This window comes from Pantherophis guttatus, chromosome 14, assembly GCF_059756535.1.
Source record: "Pantherophis guttatus breed Tessera chromosome 14, ASM5975653v1, whole genome shotgun sequence".
Lineage (NCBI taxonomy): Eukaryota > Metazoa > Chordata > Lepidosauria > Squamata > Colubridae > Pantherophis > Pantherophis guttatus.
In genome coordinates, this window is record NC_142076.1 from 1,115,537 (window position 1) to 1,133,843 (window position 18,307).

General features: G+C 44.7%; 2 protein-coding genes across 3 annotated transcripts; one reads left to right on the forward strand and one right to left on the reverse strand.

Moving 5' to 3' along the window:
* The first annotated feature begins 1 nt into the window (after position 1).
* Positions 2-3,851, forward strand: TSR3 (TSR3 ribosome maturation factor). Its single transcript, XM_087878813.1, has 5 exons — positions 2-132; positions 219-450; positions 891-1,084; positions 3,194-3,257; positions 3,335-3,851. Exons 1-5 carry the CDS (start codon positions 54-56, stop codon positions 3,498-3,500), a joined length of 735 nt encoding a protein of 244 aa, XP_087734939.1. The 5' UTR covers positions 2-53; the 3' UTR covers positions 3,501-3,851.
* Positions 3,852-8,472: 4,621 nt separating this feature from the next.
* Positions 8,473-15,998, reverse strand: UBE2I (ubiquitin conjugating enzyme E2 I). 2 transcript variants are annotated; one of them, XM_034420653.3, is made up of 7 exons: positions 15,707-15,998; positions 15,456-15,533; positions 15,294-15,377; positions 14,979-15,051; positions 13,961-14,070; positions 13,648-13,727; positions 8,473-9,113 (listed from the first exon to the last, which is right to left on the reverse strand). In XM_034420653.3, the coding sequence occupies exons 2-7, from the start codon at positions 15,519-15,521 to the stop codon at positions 9,050-9,052; spliced, it is 477 nt and encodes a 158-aa protein (XP_034276544.1). In that variant the 5' UTR covers positions 15,522-15,533; positions 15,707-15,998; the 3' UTR covers positions 8,473-9,049. The 2 variants fall into 2 exon arrangements, with proteins under 2 accessions (XP_034276544.1, XP_034276545.1); XM_034420654.2 differs by having other exon boundaries at positions 15,630-15,975.
* Positions 15,999-18,307: the final 2,309 nt, after the last annotated feature.

The window sequence follows — 18,307 nt, forward strand, 5'->3', positions numbered from 1 at the left end:
TGGCCGACGGTGGGCGGAGCCATTGGCTCGACCCGGAAGCGGAAGAATCGGAGATGGGCCGGGGGCGGCGGCGGCGGCCGAGGCGGCCGGGCGGGGAGCGATGCCTGGAGACCTTCCCGGAGGCGCTGGGCGGTGAGGGCGCGGCGGGCGGCGGCGGCGGCGGCGGGGGGGCCGGGCGGGCTTCTAACGCTCCCTGACGCGCCTCCTTTTCTCCGCAGGCTCCTTGGAGGATGGCGGCGAAGGCGAAGGCGAAGAGGCGAGGGCCGCGGCCGGAACCCCGCACCGCCTGTGCCCGCTGGCCATGTGGGACCTGGGCCAGTGCGACCCGCGGCGGTGTACCGGGCGGCGGCTGGCGCGGAAGGGGCTGGTGCGGACGCTCCGCCTGGGGCAGCGCTTCGGGGGCCTGGTGCTCAGCCCCGCCGCCGCCCGCTTCCTCTCGCCCGCCGACAGGTGAGCGCCCGCTCCCCCGCCTCCCGCTCGCCGGTGCCCGCCTGCTCAGTGGCTGCTCTTGGGGGGCTTCGGCTGCTAGAGGAGCCTGGTGGAGCGGATCGGTTCATGGCCTCCCGGACCCGTTGCTTGCTTAAGCTGCCGGCTCCCTTGCCAGCTCCACCCTGGGGAAGCTCCTGCGCTGCCTCCGCCGATCGGCCTTTTGCGACTGCCATCATCTGACTGGTCCAGATTCCCGAACACTTTCTGAATTGCAGCACACGGAATCCAAACATTTGTGTTACTGATTTTAAAATATTTGATGGTTTGCAATGTTGCTTTCGTAGTATGATGGTAGCTTTTTGACCCTTTTTCTTCTTCTGGCAGCCTACAAAATTAATCTGATTTCCTGACAAGTCAGCAAAACAGAAATATCCCATATTAAAAGGCAAGTGTATTTTCAGGGAGGTTGTGACCCAGAATGGAGTTGCCGTGATTGACTGCTCTTGGGCAAAGCTGGACAAAACGCCGTTTAGCAAGATGAAGGGAAGTCATCTCCGGCTGTTACCCTACTTGATAGCTGCAAATCCAGTGAATTATGGACGGCCATACAAACTTACTTGTGTGGAAGCTTTTGCAGCTACCCTCTGCATTGTAGGTGAGCTGCAATAAATATTGTTTGGATTCCTTATTTTACAGATTAGAGGAATATTTATATATACACATATACATACATATTTGTCTGTAGCTGTTTGTCATGTGAGTGAAAAAAAGTTGTTCTGCCAAGCATTTTTTTTTTTATTTATTGTGTTGGTTTATTACTAATCTCATCCAAGATTCTGGGTAGTTTATAAATATAAAATAGAAAAAAATATAATAAAAGTCCATGATACATAGACTACCAAAGCACATTTCTTGACCCATGGATAAGATAAAATCTCAAATTCACAAGCTTCATATATAAGATTCTTTTAATAGCCTTGACTGAGAAGTATATTTCACCAGTAAGATATGCAAATTACCTTTGAAATGTTTGATCCTTGCTGAAGTTATTTTCCTTATTTTAGGACACACTGATCTAGCCACAGTTCTTTTGCAAAAATTTAAATGGGGAAGTGTGTTTCTTGATCTGAACAAAGATCTCCTGGAAAAATATGCAGCATGTAGCTGTGAAGAGGAAGTGTTAAGGGTTGAGAATGAATTTCTGAACCATGTCCAAGAAAAAGATGAAACAGGTAGGACATCCCAAGTTTTTTTTTTTGGCTGCTTAGAGAAGAAGAGATAGAATTGAATTGGCGAATTAGTGATGCTTTTACCAAAATTTTAAAGTAAATTTAAATATTTGGGTCAAGATAAAGTGAGAAAGAAACCACTTAATCACACACAGGGGATAGATAGTCCACATTAATTGGACATATGTCGATATGACAATTTGAACCTGGTCATTTGTGCCTCGAATAAGAACTCTATTGATATATTCAATGATTTATTTTTTTATTTTTAATTTTTATTTATTTATTTATTTATTCTGGTTAACATTCCAAGAAATTTTGATGTAGTAAGAAAAAGTGAGGAATCTTTTATCCATAATCCATGAGAAGTAATCATAATGGTGAACAAACAGTGGGGATTTCTCAGTGGTATCAAGCAGCCATAATAAATGTCATTAATGCTGTATAACTATTCCCAAATACAGGAAGGAGCCCTCTCCCAAACCCCTAAAATGCCCTCACAAATTGATGATGATTTATCCCATACCTGTTCTTTCAAGTCTCCCAACGGCACATTCATCACCCTTCTATCTGACTCCATCTTGTTGCTGGGTAACCTCATCTCTTTCCTTCCATCTGGGAACAGCATTGGAGACTTTTTTTAATGTGTCCAAAATAGGATAATTTGAATTTGCTCATCTGTGCCTCGAGTAAAAACTCTGTACTGATATATTCAGTGGTTTGTTTTTTATTTTATTTATTTTGCTATTCACAGTATTCTCAATTTTCTCCAACACAAGTTCAAAGGCTCCAAAGCTCTTCCTATCCTGCTACTTTAAAGCCCGCCTTGGTCTGTCCCACTCACTCCAGCGGGATGATGCCTACTACACATCCCATCTGCCAACCAATTTCAGCTGGCAGGGTGCAAGAGAAGAGCCTTTTTCTGCCCGGCCCCACCCTTGTCTCTCACCTGACATGACATCAGCCCCTGCACTTTCCAAAGAACCTTAAAATCTGGTTCTGCTGTCTGATCTGTTGCTTGGCATATTACAGCAGGTCTCCTGTAGCCTTCCAACTTGATAATGACTGGAGCACTAATCTAACTTCATGCTGTAGGACTAGAGGTTCTTGTAAAAGTATGGAAGATTTTCTAAACAGTCTTGGACAGTTTTCTAAGCAGTCATGTCTACTGCATAGAATTCCATTATACTCCTCACATCTTTGTGAGTTTTTGGAATAAGTTACAGTCCATTGTCACCTTTTCGCACACCAATTTGAGATCGGAGCCTCCTGCTGAGATCTTTTGAAAGACTTTCCTTGCTTTCCATGCTGCTTCCATCTTCCCATCCCTAGAAAAGCTAATGCAGAATAATTCAGATTCGTTCCTGAAAATTACTTGGCGAATCCTTCCTCTGCCAGAGAAGCTGGTGGTTTAACATTTGTTTGGGATTTGTGGATTTAATGAGGAATTTAAATTAATAGTTGTTACCTTACTTTTCTGGTAGGTCAGTGGATGGGGACTTTTATTTTAACAGTCTTTTATGTTTCCCCCCCAGATCCTTTTGATGTTGATTCAGGAAAGGAATTTTTTATACTCAACGGGCCTTGCAGAACCACAGAGTAAGTTTTCTAAAGGATTCCTTTAAGAGTTTCTAGAGATCATTTGTTATAGAGTAACCCTGATCTCCATTTGTTAGAGCAACTGCTGCAGATGAAAGCTCCTCTGAGGAGACCCCTGAGGACAGCGACAGCAGCAGCAGCAGTAGCAGCAGCAATGAGGACCTGAACACAGCCTGTTCTGGAGCCAGTAAATCAGCCGCATGGAGGCAAAAGAGCATTCTCAAAGAGAAGAAGTTTCACTGAATCTAGTAACAAGGTTTTGCTCAGAGTTAGGATACAAATTGGACAATGTTCTTCCAGTCTGAAATACTTCATTCAGCCCATGGGCCTTGTCTATCAACTGAGCTGTGTGATGAACTTCATTAATACACTGCTTGTCAAATATAATTTTACTAATGCAATATCCATATCCTGGTCTTATTTTTTTACTTAGCATCTCAGTTAATTATTATTCCAAGAATTGTTTTGAGATGATGGAGGAAAAACCAGAAGCAACTTCCTCATATTTGAGATCACTACTTTTTGGTTATTTGCTATTTCGGTTCTTAATATGTTGTGGATGGATAGTTGATAATAAATGCTCTAAACCAAAAATTACAGTAGAAACCGGCTTCTCATTGTTTTTGAAGGGTCTGGATCCAGGAAATTGCAGACCAATCATCTTGACATCAGTACCTGGGAAAATCCTGGAAAAGAGCATCGATCAGTGAATTTGTGAGCATTTAGAAATGAACAAGGTGATTACTGGAAGCCAGTATGGGTTTGTTAAAAATAGATCAAGCCAAACAAAACCCACTGCTCTTTTTGATAAAGTGACTAAATTAGTGAATCAGGGAAATCGTGTGGATATAATATACTTGGACTTCAATAAGGCATTCAACAAAGGTCATAGCTTGCTTCTTTTTAAGATTGTGGAATAGACTATATTACCACCAGATTGATTCACAGTTGGCTGACCAATCACATTCAGTGTGGAGCTACATCTTCATGGAGGAGAGCATGTTGTAGGGTTCAGTCCTGGGTCTGGTGCTCTTCAACATCTTCCTAAATTATCTAAATGAGGGGCTAAAATTAAATGGCTTGTATGATGTCTTGCCGCCGGGGCGGGAGGTGGGGGGTTATTTTATTATGTATGTTTTTCTCTTATTGGTTTTATATGTTTTTAAATTCTTGTAAGCTTGCCATGTGCAAATAGGCGGCAATATAAATCTCATAAATAAATAATGGAGAACTCATCAAACTTGTAGATGACACTAAGCTGGGGGAATTGCTTTGGAAGATAGACGCAAGAAGAAAGGATCTTGACAGACTTGAGCACTGGGAGCTATCCAATAAAGATGCAGTTCAGTGATGAAAAAAGTAAGGTCCCGCACTTAAGAAGGAAAAACCAAATGCATAGGTATAGACTAGGAGGCATCTGGCTCAACAGTAGAAATTGTGAGAGGGTCTTTGTATCCTGGTGAATGACTGCTTAAATAGGAGTCAGCAGTGCATTGCCTCTGCTAAAAAATGCCATTCTAGGCTGATTCAGCAAAGGGATAACATCACAATCAAGGACGTGATAGTTCTGCTTTCTACTGATGAGACCTCACTTGGAATCTAGTTCTGGTGACCACAATTTTAAAAACATGCTGAGGCCCTGGAGATAGTGCAGAGAAGAGCAACAGGGCTTCAAAGCTAAATCTTACAATGTACAGCTAAGGAAACTAGGTACGTTTAGTCCAATGAAGTGAAGGCTCAGGGGAGACATGATAGCAGTCTTCCAAAACTTGAAGGCTACTACAGGAAAGAGGCCATCGAATTATTCTCCACAGCACCTGAGGGCAGGAAAAGCAGCAATGGGTGGCCGACCAAAGTGAGATTCAACCTGGAAATGAGGAATTTCCTGACAGTAAGAACAGTTAATCACTGGAGCAACTTGCTTCCTGGAGTAGTAGGTGCTCCATTGGAGTTTTTCAAGAAAAGACCAGACAATCATTTGCCTTGGGCAAGGGATTGGCCTAGACGACCTCGAAGATTCCTTCTGGCTCTAGGATTCTGGGAGTCATGCCACAGTCCCTTATTTATGGAGCACGGGAGGGGCAATGCAGGGCTCATGTCTCTCTCCCCTTCAGAGGGAACTCAATTATAGTTTTGAAGTGAGACTCAAAAGTGCTGACCCAGTGTCTGGAGGCTATATGGGCCTGGATGTGAAGAACAGATTGGGACTCAAGAACGGGGTAATAGTGGCCAAAAGGGCATCTGGTTCACCAGTTGTGCCTATTTCTGGCTCATAAGCTCTTCAGAAAATGACTCGTGCCTTGGCCATCTTGTGATTTGGATTGCTAGCGTCCTCTATATGGGGCCACCCTTGAAGACCACTGGGAAGCCACAGCTAGTCCAGAATACAGCAGTATAGGCAGTCCTGGCCGGATGACAATATATGCACTTTTTTAAAAAAAAATTTGATTTATATGCCGCCCTTCTCCGGAGACTCAGGGCGGCTTACAATGTGCTAAGCACTTCCTCTGCTGTTTCATGAGTTACACTGGTTACTGTTCGGTTTCTCACGCAATTCGAGGCACTAGTGAAAGCCCTTTGTGAGTTAGGACCCAGCTACCCAAGGAAATTGCCCAATGAGGTCAGAGTAGACTTTAGCAATGTCACAGGACCCAGAAAGCACAATGATGGCTCCTGCTCTCTGGAAATCTGTATTGTTCCCAGGCTATTGATTTTTCACAACTTGCTGAAAACTGGTTGTTCTCCAGGTCTTGGAATCAATGTGTTCCAGTCATCCGTCTCCTCTTTGATAAAGATTTTAATTTTACTTCATTGTGAATCGCCCAGAGTTGCGTGGTCTCAAAACTGTAATATTAAATAGCAACTAAAATACTGTATTGTAAGATGTTAATCTTACAATAAACCTTCTTTACTTGACTCCAGGGTGATACTCTGAGGGATCTTTCTGCTCTCTGGTGCCTCATTTGGCTGAAGGTACTAGAGTTAGCCTTTTTCAGTGCAGCGTAATGAGGCCAAAACTTTTGTCTTTTGCCACATTATGGACAAATTTTAAATCCAAACCAATTTTTTAAAACAATTCTGCATTGCAGCAAAGTTGTTCTCAAAGTGATAATTAACTTGTTCTATTAGAGCCAGGTAGCTTTCAGAGTCAGGTGGCTGAGTATGTCATAAGAACATTGTCACTTAAATCCAGAAAGCAAACTACTGGATGCTTTGGGTCTCATCAGTTAAATGGGAATGAGAACCCCCAAGAGTTGGATCACCACGACCTCTTTGACTTTCTGCAAACTGCTTGAGGCGCAACATGAACCACCACTTGGGTTGTTTTTTTCTGTTTGATTTTTTTGAAATTTTGTCTCTCGTCAGTCATCTTCTTTCACTCGATATACTGCTTATTCTTTTACTTACCTGTGAGCCACCCAGCGTCACTATGGCATTGGGCAGCCTCAAAATTAAGAACTATGAATGGATCAGGTCTCCTGACGATCACCCACAAGAGCTTCATGTAAATATGATGCAGCATGCATAAAGGAACAGAACTGCAAGGCATGAGTCAGCTGGAGATTGAGTAGAAATTCTCACAGCATCACTATTGGCAGCCCACCATTCAAGCAGCAAGATTCACTTTGGTTTCCTATGAAATCTTTCAGAATGCTATAGTGTGTCATTGGCAGTTTGCATTTGGGCATGAACTTCAGAACAAAGTAGGCCATAACAATAAGTGGGAACTGGCTGTTCCTTACCAATCCTATAAAAATTATTGGCTTTTTATGAACATTTGCTATAGCAAACAGTAACAGCTTTTTTCTGCCTGCAAACAGCTATTAGAGCCAAGAGTGACACACCAACATTAATTTTAGCATAAAATTTTATTCTTGGGCTTTGGAATAGGGCAAATCGCTGGAGCCCATGTGGTTATGGACTGAATTTCTCAGGTTTATTTTTAATCTCAGCTGATCTGTTTTTTCCCTAAACTTGCTTTGAAATATATTTTGTATTTGTATGTTAGTTGCCTGGAGATGCTACTTAATTGAACAGGAATTCATGAACAAACGCAGGATTAGGAAAAATGCTGCTCTTTTGAGTACTGTTTAGACTTTTCCTTTTGTGCCGGAAAAACAACACAGAAAAGGTGTAAAAACAGCAATAAATCCAGTTTGCAGTTTGGCAGCTATTGCCTTCATGATACAGTAAATCAGTGTGGCTTTATATTTTTTTGACTCTATCAAGAAAACCTGTATTTCCTGCTTTGACCTATCCATTTTTCTATATTTTTGCCTCAGCAATTAAAAGCCAATTGAGGAATGGCCAGGAAGTCCAATGGTGTCAACACGGGTTGAAACCAGAACATTGGATGCTTTTTCCCCAAGTTTGTTTGTTTCCAAAACATGAAAGTTTTTGGCATCCCTATCAGAAAACCAGGTCTGACTGAAATGTCCTTTTATCTAGGGTTGCCCAAATTCAGACTAGATTGCTGGTCTTTTAAAGAATATGGAGGTGTGCCAATCATACCTTCTTCCTGATCCAGTGGGGCTCTGGAAGTGATTCTTGGTAAAAGATTTAGGAGGGGTGTGAATCACATCTTCAACTCTCCCAGTGCTTCATGTTCAGATAATTCATCTTGGAAAATACCCTGACCAGCCCTGGAGGAGAATTGGCATATTCTGGAGTTCTCTGGAAAGTCCCTGTCATGGCATGGTAAGTCTTGCAAGTGCCTAATAGCCTTTTGCTTTTTTTAGTGAACAGATATTAACCCATATTTTAATTGGCATTATTTGTGGTTTAAAAAGAGTCAGATTACATAGCAAGTTCCAGACCTAATCATATTTTTTTTTTGTAAACTCTCACAAGTTTGTCAGAGAATTAAGTTAAACTCAATACAAAATTTAACATTTCTCAATTTAACATTTCTCAATTTTCAAACATTTCTGCTCTTTCCATCATTGACTTTTTAGTGTAACCATAAACAATTTAACTGCATTTTAGAGATGTATGAAAAGCAGAGTTAAAATACTTAAAAACTCCTGGATCTCCTGGTATGGTTTGCTGACAGCTACAGCAGACAAACCCATCTACTTAGTGTCACCCAGTGTTTCCCTTCACCAGGTGTTCAATGAAACTACTGCACATCAAGTTGTGCTATCTGCATTGTAGAGCAGTTGTTTCTCCAGTGGTGTAATATTGAAGAAATGGGGAAGAAAGCGAGACAAAAAACTTTATAGAAACAGTTTATTTACTCTAAACAGCAACACAGACAAAACTCCATAAACACAAAGGAGGTGACGCAGAATCAAGATGCGGCTGACTTTGGATCCAAGGCATTTATGCAACAATCTAATTCCTTATTGGTAGAAAACAAAAGGGAATGGAGGATATGTTTTTTTTCTTACCAGCCAAGTAGAGGAAAAAAAAAAAAAAGACACCCCCTCCCAAACATTTTAAAGCGTGCCTGCATCTGAGAGCAAAGAAACTAGAGATACTAGTGAATTTATAGAAGTATAAAAGTTTATAGTTTACAGCAGTTGAAATACTGACATCAATATTAAAATAAAAGCAAGTTTTACATAACAATCAAAAATACAAAAGACTGAAGGAAGAGACCCTGTATGAAAAACTGGGGACAATTCAGCAAGTTTAGAACTGTATACAAGTGGTGAATATGGAAAATGGCACACATAATCCCTTCCCCTAAATGACTATTAATTGTACATAGCGACATTAGATTTGCAAAAGTTTTGTAAACAAGTTCTTGCCAATTAATCCCTTCCTTTAAAGATGTGGATGACAGGAGCTTATGATGGTGCAAACTTCTTGGCTTGTGCTCGAACCCTCTTTTCATATTCCACTCTGTTTTGGCTAAATGTAGAGAGAAAAAAGCTAACGATTCTCAAAGATCAGAATCCATAAAGTGTTCTAGATCAGATTTTCCCTAGCACAAAAACCCACAAAAATCAAACTGTTGGTATTTTAAGTGAATTTTCACTGTTTCCCTGGAGATGGAAATTAGACAGGAGTTACAGGCTAAGACTCAAGTCCAAGCACTTTAGAACACGCCTCCCAAGAATTTTGATATGCATGAATTTGTATGAATGCCATCGGTGTCTCAGATGAAAAATCAGTATCAAATTGAATGCAATTATTTATAATGATGAAGTAATTTAAAAGAATGGGAAAGATGATAAAACACGGGAACTCTAAAGGGGAGGAATCTCCATAAATCAAACCAAAAACCATTTCATTTTGAACAGATGATCCTGATGCCTCAGAGATTTTAATGGTGTTTTCTCATGTCCCAAAGGCTAAACATGAATAAAGAGTTTAGCAGCAAACTCTTTATTCGTGGGATAGAAAATGGGCCTCTTTTTAGTTGTGAACACCTAACAGTTTACTAGCATGCAGCTTTTCCATGGAAAAATATGCTTAGAGTAGAGCTCGTAACTTCAGAAAATAAAACAATGCTTCAAAATTAACTGTTTCAAAATTTTAAAAGTTTTCTTTTCAAATAAATACACTGTGTTTCAGAAATTCTGCTAAACCATTCTGGCTAGACTACAATTCAGTTGAATCTGTTAGGAATGGTTAGAATTCAGATTTGCATATCGTAATAGCAACAGCACTTAGATTTATCTACCTCTCCAGAGTGTTTTCCAGCACTCCCTAGGCAGTTCCCAATGTCAGCCCATTGCTCCCCAGCAATCTGACTTCTCTTATTACTGACCTCGGAAGGCTGAGTCAACCTGTCAAGTCTGTCAGGATTGAACTCCTGGCTGCGCGCAGTTAGTCTGCGATACTGCATTCTAACCAATGTGCCACCAGTGTGTATAATTGTATATATATAATATAATTATATACAAATATTATTTGTATATAATACAAATCTGGTGTATTATAAATGTATTCATGTAAACGTTTAATGATGAGGTGGAAAATCAGTTATCAGTGGAAAATTATTCATTTACCAAATGTATATGCTGCTTAAAATGCTAAACATTAATAAAATATCCATTCAAACTGAAGTCCAGTAACATCAAATCAGCTGATCACTTACCAATATATTTTTAAAAGTATTTCAAGAGAAACCCTTTCATAAGACCTGCCTGCATAATTACTCACTCAAAACAGTAACACTCATTTCCCAAAGACTGCAAAAGTGCAGTATTTCAATTGCCTCCTGAATATTAACAGGGAGGGAGCCCTTGGAGTTTCTGAGGGCAAGAAATTTCAGAATTTAAGAGCCATCACAAGGTATTTGTTAAAAAGCAGAATTTTCCCTCTTTCCCTTCCCTCCCATTATATAAAGTAACTGTGTTTAATAATCATAGTTTGTGGCAGGGGACTGAACCTTGGAATTTTTGCAAGCAAGATTATAGCTGTGGAGATGTAAATCAAAACAAAATATAATTAGAAGCAGGAAGTATTGGAAGGAGGTTGTAATCCTTGTTCTGGAAATTCAGACTATTTGTTAAGGGGTGGGCACCCCTGGAGAAACCAGGTTTTGCCTGAATAAATGCTTGGCTGCTGGAGAAAGCCCAATATGGAGTGAAGGAATGCAGAATACATGGTCCATTTGAATTAAGAACCAGAAGGAGCCAATAGCAACCTGGACTTTTCCCTTAAAAAATCCACACTCAGTGCTCCTCCCTTCCCTTCCATGCTCGTGTCTACTCTCCCAGCATGGTCTAATTACTCCACACAGCATCGCTACTTCCTAACATTTCTGCTTCTCCACAGGGAACAGACTGGACATCTTATTACCTAACTTGCATCTCTGATATTAATCTTGGGATTCTGCCCATGAATGCCTGCTTCCCCCTTTCTACCCCCGCCGTTGTAAGTTGAGGTAGCCCTCAACTTACAACAGTTCATTTGATGACTGTTTGAAGTTACAATGGCACTGAAAAAAGTGATTTATGACCATTTTTTCACACTTATGACCATTGCAGCATCCCCATGGTCATGTGATTTACATTTGGATGCTTGACAACTGACTTATATTTGTGACGGTTGAGTGTCCCAGAGTCACGTTATCCCCTTTTGTGACCTTCTGACAGGGGAAAGTCAGTGGGGAAGCCAGATTCACTTAACAACCATGTTACCAAACTGTGGATAGAAAGGTTGTAAAATGAGGCAAAACTCACTTAACAAATGTTAAGTTTCGGGTTCAGTTGTAAGTTGAGGACTACCTGTAGTGAATGGGCAGGAGGAAACTACAGTGAGTTGGCTTGTAAGAAGCATGGAGGTATAAATGTAACAGTAAATAATTTCTCTGTCAAAATCTGCAACTGAAGTGAACACCTCTTGGAGGGAGGGAGGGAGGGAGGTGGTTCTGCCTGTCCTGAAGAAGGCAGTGGCCCAACCCTGTTAGAAGAGGCCAAACTTGGACCCAGCCAATCTTCCATTTTCTCTTTCTAGGGAGGGAGATTGAAAGGGTGGTTGGCATTCAACTGCAGAGGGCCCAGGATGAAGTGGATTACCTGCACCCTTTTCAATCTGGGTTTAGGCCAGATCATGATCATGGCATCCTCTGGATTACCTGCAAAGATTGGGAAGCCCTGTTTTTCAGGGATTCTCCTTCTCTCTGCGGCTGTTGGGGGAAGGGGGGGTCTAGCCATGACCACTACGATGTGGACTGCCTCAGGGCTTGGGCTGCCCACTTCTTTTAACATCTACATGAATTGAAGACACTTAGTCAGGCATCTTCACCCCAGCTGGGAAGCTAATGTTGTCTCAGTGCTCGCTCAGTGCCTGGCAGCTGTGAGGGTCTGGACAGGCAGGAAGCGGCTCCAGCTCAACCTCAGCAAGACAGAGTTTGGGGTGTTTGTTCCCCTTCCCCTTCGACTCCTGGTAAAGTAGCACTTCCCGGACAGAATTGCTGTGCAATATGGGAGTCCTCCTGAGTTTGGGGCTTCAGGGAACAACCACAACTAGAGAGGCTTTTGCAGTGGTAGCTCTTGCCGGCCAACGGCACCTTTTCTGGGGCCAGGAGGCCTTGCTGCTCATAATTAATCATGGCCTGGTCACTTATTGGACTATAGCACTGCCTTCCGCGGGGACTGCCCTTGGAAACTGCTCAGAAGTTATAGGTGCCCAGAATGCAGCAGTTCACCCAGTGCTGGGCATCTCTCCTTTTACCCATGTGAAAGCTGCCTTTCAGTTTCTTCCTGGGTGCAATTCAAAGCGATGGTGATTCCATCAGGCAGTCCAGGTGCCTTTCTCATTGCAGGGCAACCTTTGGGTCCCTCCCGTTAAATGCTGCCATCTAGTGGGAGTGAGGCAGAGTGCCTGTTGTGTAGCAGCCCCACCCAGTAAACACCCTTCCTCTCCAGATCAAGCAAGCCTCCCTCCACCCTCTTCACCCTCCCTCCCAGGCACTGGAATGCTAAGGCTGGAACCTGGGGGCTGCGTAGGTAAATGGCTGGAGGTTGCTGATTAGGCGCCTCGAGTTTTCTCATCTCTTCAACTGTAAAGCTGAACATACTGTTGTTGTTTTACAAGATGGGTGGCCATTTAAATCAATCAAATCTTATTGGAGGCAGGGATGGACTAATATGCCTATAAATGGTGCCCCCCCACTCCCCGGTCTCACTTGCTAACAGTGCCTACCTCCTGCTATGAGGCCAACTTCCTCTCTTAGGCATGCCTCACTTTCCCAGCAACCTTTGTATCTCAGCTAAATCTTTTTTAAAATGTACCTAAGTATACACACGTATACACTCTCTCTCCTGGTATATTACGCAGTACCACGTGCACCTCTAAGAGGGAAGAGGTGTCCCCACACCTGTCTAAAATGGTTTAAAATGAAGCCCTTGTTCCAAGAGCAGCAGAAAATAAATCTGTTCCGTTACCTGTTTGAATTTTTAAAAGAATAGTGAAAATGAAAGGAAATTAGATACACATAGTCCTTGACTTACAATAGTTCATTTAGTGACCGTTCAAAGTTACAACGGCACTGAAAAAACTGATTTATGACCTTTTTTACACTCACGACTCTTGCAGCATTCCCATGGTCAAGTGACCAAAATTCGGACCCTTGGCAACCGACTCACATTTATGACGGTTGCAGTGTCCCGGGGGTCACGTGATCACCTTTGGCGACCTTCTGACAAGCAAAGTCAACGGGGGACAAAGATTCACTTAACCACCAGGCTGCTAACAAATGCAGTGATTCACTCAACATCTGTGGCAAGAAAAGCTGTAAAAGGGGGCAAAACTCACTTAACAAATGTCTCACTTAGTAACATAAATTTTGGGCTCAATGGTTGGTCGTAAGTGGAGGACTACCTATAGTTCAGAGACCTAATCCTTGATATGTGAAAAGATGAAACCAATTTTAATCTCAAACTCCACGATCCACGTTTGCTATAAAAAAAGGAGTCGAAAGGCAACTCACCAGTAGATTGTGTAAGCCTCTGCTTGAGCTGGGTCCTGGATATTTGGTTCATTTAGGAGTTCTTGAATTCCTAACAAGATCTAAGAACATAGAATGAGAGAAGCAGCACTGTAAGACTTCCACCTTGCAAAACCATGGATTAAAATCAGATACATATTTTCATCAAGGTATTAAATGCTTACCCTCAGCTGTTAATTATGAATTTAAAATATTAAGAAACCATTATTGTATACTCACAGGTATACAGTTAAGGGCATTTGAGTCAATACAGTATGATGCATAAATTAGGTCCATGTTCTAACAAAATGCATACTTGTTTAATTGTGATTGCAGGCCTCCAATCCTTATCCTCTTCTAAGATAGACAGGCAGACTGTGCCTGAAGGATACACATTGGGATGGAATAAGGGTGGCTCAAATTTGCCTAGAGGAAGGAAAACTTGGTTCAGATACAAGGCTTTGGCAAAACACTTTTAAAAGCTAGCAGGGCTTCAGTCAATGCTAGGGAGCAAGAACATGCTCCTTGCCTCCATACCCAGTTTGAACTCCCTTCTCTCAAGTAAACCAATCGAATTTCCTTTGTAATCACTTAGATCTTAAGGACTGTAACTCATAATATCACTTAAAAGAAATTTGAACAAATTTCTTTTAAAAGAGCTCTAGTAAAGATGGTGACAAGACTTGGGTGGGAAAGAATCCCAAAGGAAAAAAAAATTTAAAGAAGCTGAAACTGAAATCTGAAATGCAGTCATTTTTTAAAATGCATCTAAATAGTATTTGTTCCACGCACCAAAATATTTATTCAAGCACTTAGACTTGGAACCAATTAACAAAATGAAAATGAAAAATCTCAAAAACATTCAGTGGAAAGAAATATATCAGGACAGAAAACAGCACAGCTTCGGAGTTACTGAAAAGTGAATTTCAGCGTCTCTGCCCCTGTAAAACTTCTGTAAGCCAGTAATACAAAATAAAGGAAGCAGCAAAGTCCTGCCATTCCAGACACCCAGTTACGTTCTGCGGATTCCGAGAGTTTTTGCACAAGGGAAGAAATGGCGGTGAAGGTTCTAAGTCACGCAGAGCTTGAAAGTCAAGTCCAAACCCGAGAGCGCCAAGGCGCCGCTTCTGCAGGGAAAGGGGCTCGCAAAGCAGAGCAGGAAACCCCACCAGAGGGTCGGCATGGAGGCTGAGGGGTTCGCTGCTCTTCCCCCGCTCGCGCTCTCTCTCTCTCTCTCGGGGGGGGGGAGGAGGAGACGCTCCTGCTTGGCCCAGTCCAGCGACCGGAGAGTCGTGGGCGTCTCCCGGGGCAGCCGGGAGGTCTGCCAGACTTACATTTCGGAGGCGAGGAGGGATAGTCGTCCTTGAAGAGCATCCGTAGCTTAAAGAGGCCTCCTTCCCACGGGGTCTGCAGGGGGAGCACAAAAGCGGCGGCGCGTCTTTCTCGAGGGCTGCGGCTGCATCCTTGGCCTCCGTGGCCTTCTCCGCCTCGGGCTCCCGGCCGCCCTCCCAACCGCAGCGCCCAGGCCCACCGGCTCTCCCGGAGGCCCTCCCCCGTCCCCGGAGGCTCCCATGGCCGGGCGGGCTCCCTCCCTCCCTCCCTCCTTGCGGCCCGGCGGGAGCGGACAAAGGGGCCGGCCGCCTCCTTACCCCTTTCTTGCCCGGAATCGCGCACTCCCAGTTCATGAGGTTCATGGTGCCGTCGGGGTTCTTGGTGGGCACCGCCACGAAGCCCTGCGAGGAGCCGGAGGTTAGTTGCGCGCCCGCCGCCCCCTCCCCCGCCCTCCCCTGCCCGCCGCCCCCGCCACTCACGAACGGGTGGTCCTTCCTCCAGGCCTTCCTCTCCTGCGCCAGGCGGCTGAGCGCGATCCCAGACATGGTCGACGGACTCTGCGACACAAAGGCGGCCGGTCAAGGCGGCTGCGGGCCTGCGGGGGCCCCGGGAGGGAAGGCCGAAGCCCCGAGCGCCGCCGGGCCCCGACTGACCTTGACAGGCGCCGCGCGGGTCGACCCCCGCCCCCAGAAGCGGCCGCGATGCCCTCCGGGCGCCCCCCGGGCCTTACCGTGAAGCGCCCCGGCGGAGGCGGAGGCGGCGGCAGCAGCAACCCCCGCGCGTGTCCCGGATTCAGGCGGCGGCGGCGGCGGCGGCGAATGACCCGGATGTTCCCTGCCCGCCTCCCCCCTTTTGTCTCAAACCCGGCCTTTCCCTCGCAGAAAACGGAGCGCGTCACCACAGCCTGTCCCTCGGCGCGACCCGTTTGCGCCACAGCGCCTGCGCCGAGAGCGCGAAGCCGAACGCCGCAGCGCGGGACGCTCTGAGGCCACGCCTCCCGCTCCGGCAGAGAGCGGCCAGCGGGCGGGAGGCCGGAAGGGGCGGGGCCGCCTCCGCCGCGGCGGCCGCGCTCTCCGGCCGGGCCCGATCCAGAGGCGGAGTCGCGCTCCGGCCGAGTGGCCGCTCTTAGCCAGGGAGAGAGCCGGGGCCGGGGCGGCAATTTAGGGACCCGGCGGGCTTTAATCCCGGGACTGTGGCCGCCTGCGATAAAAGCGAGTTAAAGGGCAAGAGCGGCCTCGGTCAGAAATGGTGTAGGGTCTCCTGCTTGAGAAGGGGGTTGGACTAGATGACCCACAAGGTCCCTTCCGACTTCCTTATTCTATTCTAACGGCAGGCCGGACGGACGGAAGGAAGGAAGGACGGGCCGGGGGAAGAGGCTTGAACAAGGCAGGCGGCCCACCTGGGTCTCCGGGGACCCTGGTTGCAGAAGGCAGGGGCGCTTCGGGGGGCGGCAGGCGGCATTAACGGTCAAAGGAGTCTGCAGGATTGAATTGGCCAGATGTCTGTCACGGGAGCCGAGTAACCCAAGGCAGGGGGGGCCTTTCACCTGGGATTGCATCCCTGACCAGTCCAGCTCATTAAGCACGGTGGTTGCCTTTGGCACCAGGTGAAGCTTCTTCAAGGACAGCCCCACGCGCAGGGCATTACAGCAGTCAAGCCATCAGATGCCGGGCGTGAGGGTCTGAAGGGTGCATCAGATGTAGTTGTGCAACCTTGTTTGTTTAGCTCTTGGTCAGCAGACTGGCTTATGGCAAATGTCACTTGGCTCAGAAATAGGACAGCAGCTATTCTAGATGAATTGGCTAGAATCCTTGCAAGGAAAGTGGACCAGGAGAATAAGAGACGTGGGGAAGCAGCAAACTGTCTGGTAGTAGCTATGCTGGTTCGAGGAGCCACAAAATGAAGTATTTTTTATCCATACTTGGGGATAACAAACAAAAACCACTGAGAGTGGGCCAGAGTTCATAGGCAATACAGGTAGCATTTGACTTGCTACCTCAATTGATCCCAGCATTTTTTTTGCTAACCAAGAAAGTTAAGTGAGCTTTGCCCCATTTAGAACCTTTTTGCCAGTTAAACACCGCAGTTAAGTTAGTAACACATTTGTTAAGTAACTAGTTTCCCCATTGACTCTAGTTTATCAGATGGTCACAAAAGGTGATCACATGACCCTGGGACACTGTCATCCTTATGAGCCTGTTGCCAAGCCTCCAAATTTTGATCATGTGACCATGGGGATGCTGCAATGGTAATTGATAAAATCGTCACTTTTTTCAGTGCTGTTGTAACTTCAAACTGTCACAAAACAATTTTTTGTAAATTGAGGACTACCTCTATATCATATTTTCATGCAAAAGATCCCCAAATTGATCCCTGCCATCAGCAAGATGGATTGGAAATCATCCTGTTTATAAAGATCATGTAAACAAGATTGAGTATTCCATGAAGGAATAATCTGATTCAGCGGTGAAATCCACTTACCTTCGCTACCGGTTCTGTGCAGAGGGTAAAAAACAGGGCGTAATGATGTCTCGGCGGATGGACGGAGCCTCCCACCGCCACTGGTTCGCGCGAGCTGGATAGATCCAGCCGGATTTCACCACTGATCTGACTCAATGGCTGGGTTTGAACATGTATTACCAGGCCAAAGACTTAGCCACTACATCTGCACGTGTAGAATTGTGTTAGTTTTAACCTTGATTAAAAGCTTTTGAAGCTTGGCAAAATGTGTGAAGCAACATGCTTAACTTCATTTTGTCAACCCAGAAAATGGTTTAATTTAAGCCTTTCCTCTGTTGCTCCATCACAGGGAAAAGCAAATCTTTTCCTCCTCCTACAGAAAACGGCATTCCTGAATAGACTCATTCAGGTTGCCCTCATTTAACTTATTAAATGAGGGCCCCACCTGGTTTTCTGAAGGGGGTCACAAGTATTCTGTGAAATCACTTGCCACTCTTATACCCAGGAAGAGGGTAGCTCTGTCTCGTTCTTGGTGAATCCTGGGCCTGGGTGTGTCCCATGGAACACACACGAGTTGATATCTCAACAATGATCCTTTAGGATTAAAGTTTATAATAGGCTTCGGTATTCAGGATGGATGGGTCACCACTGTTGAGTGATGAAAGCTAAGCTGAAGAAAAATGCCCTCTAGCTGATTTGTCACCAACCACCACTGACCAAAATGTTACCCCGACTTCCAAATGTTTGGTATTAACCAACTGAGATAGTTAACCGTTTGGTTTAGAATATATAGGGCAGTGAATTGATGTAAAGGGTAATAAGTATTCATTCCAGGTAGTAACTTTGCTATTTCCAAGAACAATAGGTGAAG

Bases quoted from the DNA above. Each gene is read 5' to 3' on its own strand.
- TSR3 (XM_087878813.1), top strand. From the start codon at position 54: ATGGGCCGGGGGCGGCGGCGGCGGCCGAGGCGGCCGGGCGGGGAGCGA. The intron at 451-890 runs GTGAGCGCCCGC...GTGTATTTTCAG, and splicing joins TTCCTCTCGCCCGCCGACAG to GGAGGTTGTGACCCAGAATG. The intron at 1,085-3,193 runs GTGAGCTGCAAT...TTTCCCCCCCAG, and splicing joins AGCTACCCTCTGCATTGTAG to ATCCTTTTGATGTTGATTCA.
- UBE2I (XM_034420653.3), bottom strand. From the start codon at position 15,521: ATGTCTGGGATCGCGCTCAGCCGCCTGGCGCAGGAGAGGAAGGCCTGG. The intron at 15,378-15,455 runs GTGAGTGGCGGG...GGCTCCTCGCAG, and splicing joins GGAGGAAGGACCACCCGTTC to GGCTTCGTGGCGGTGCCCAC. The intron at 14,071-14,978 runs GTAAGTCTGGCA...TCCTTCCTCTAG, and splicing joins TCCCTCCTCGCCTCCGAAAT to GCAAATTTGAGCCACCCTTA.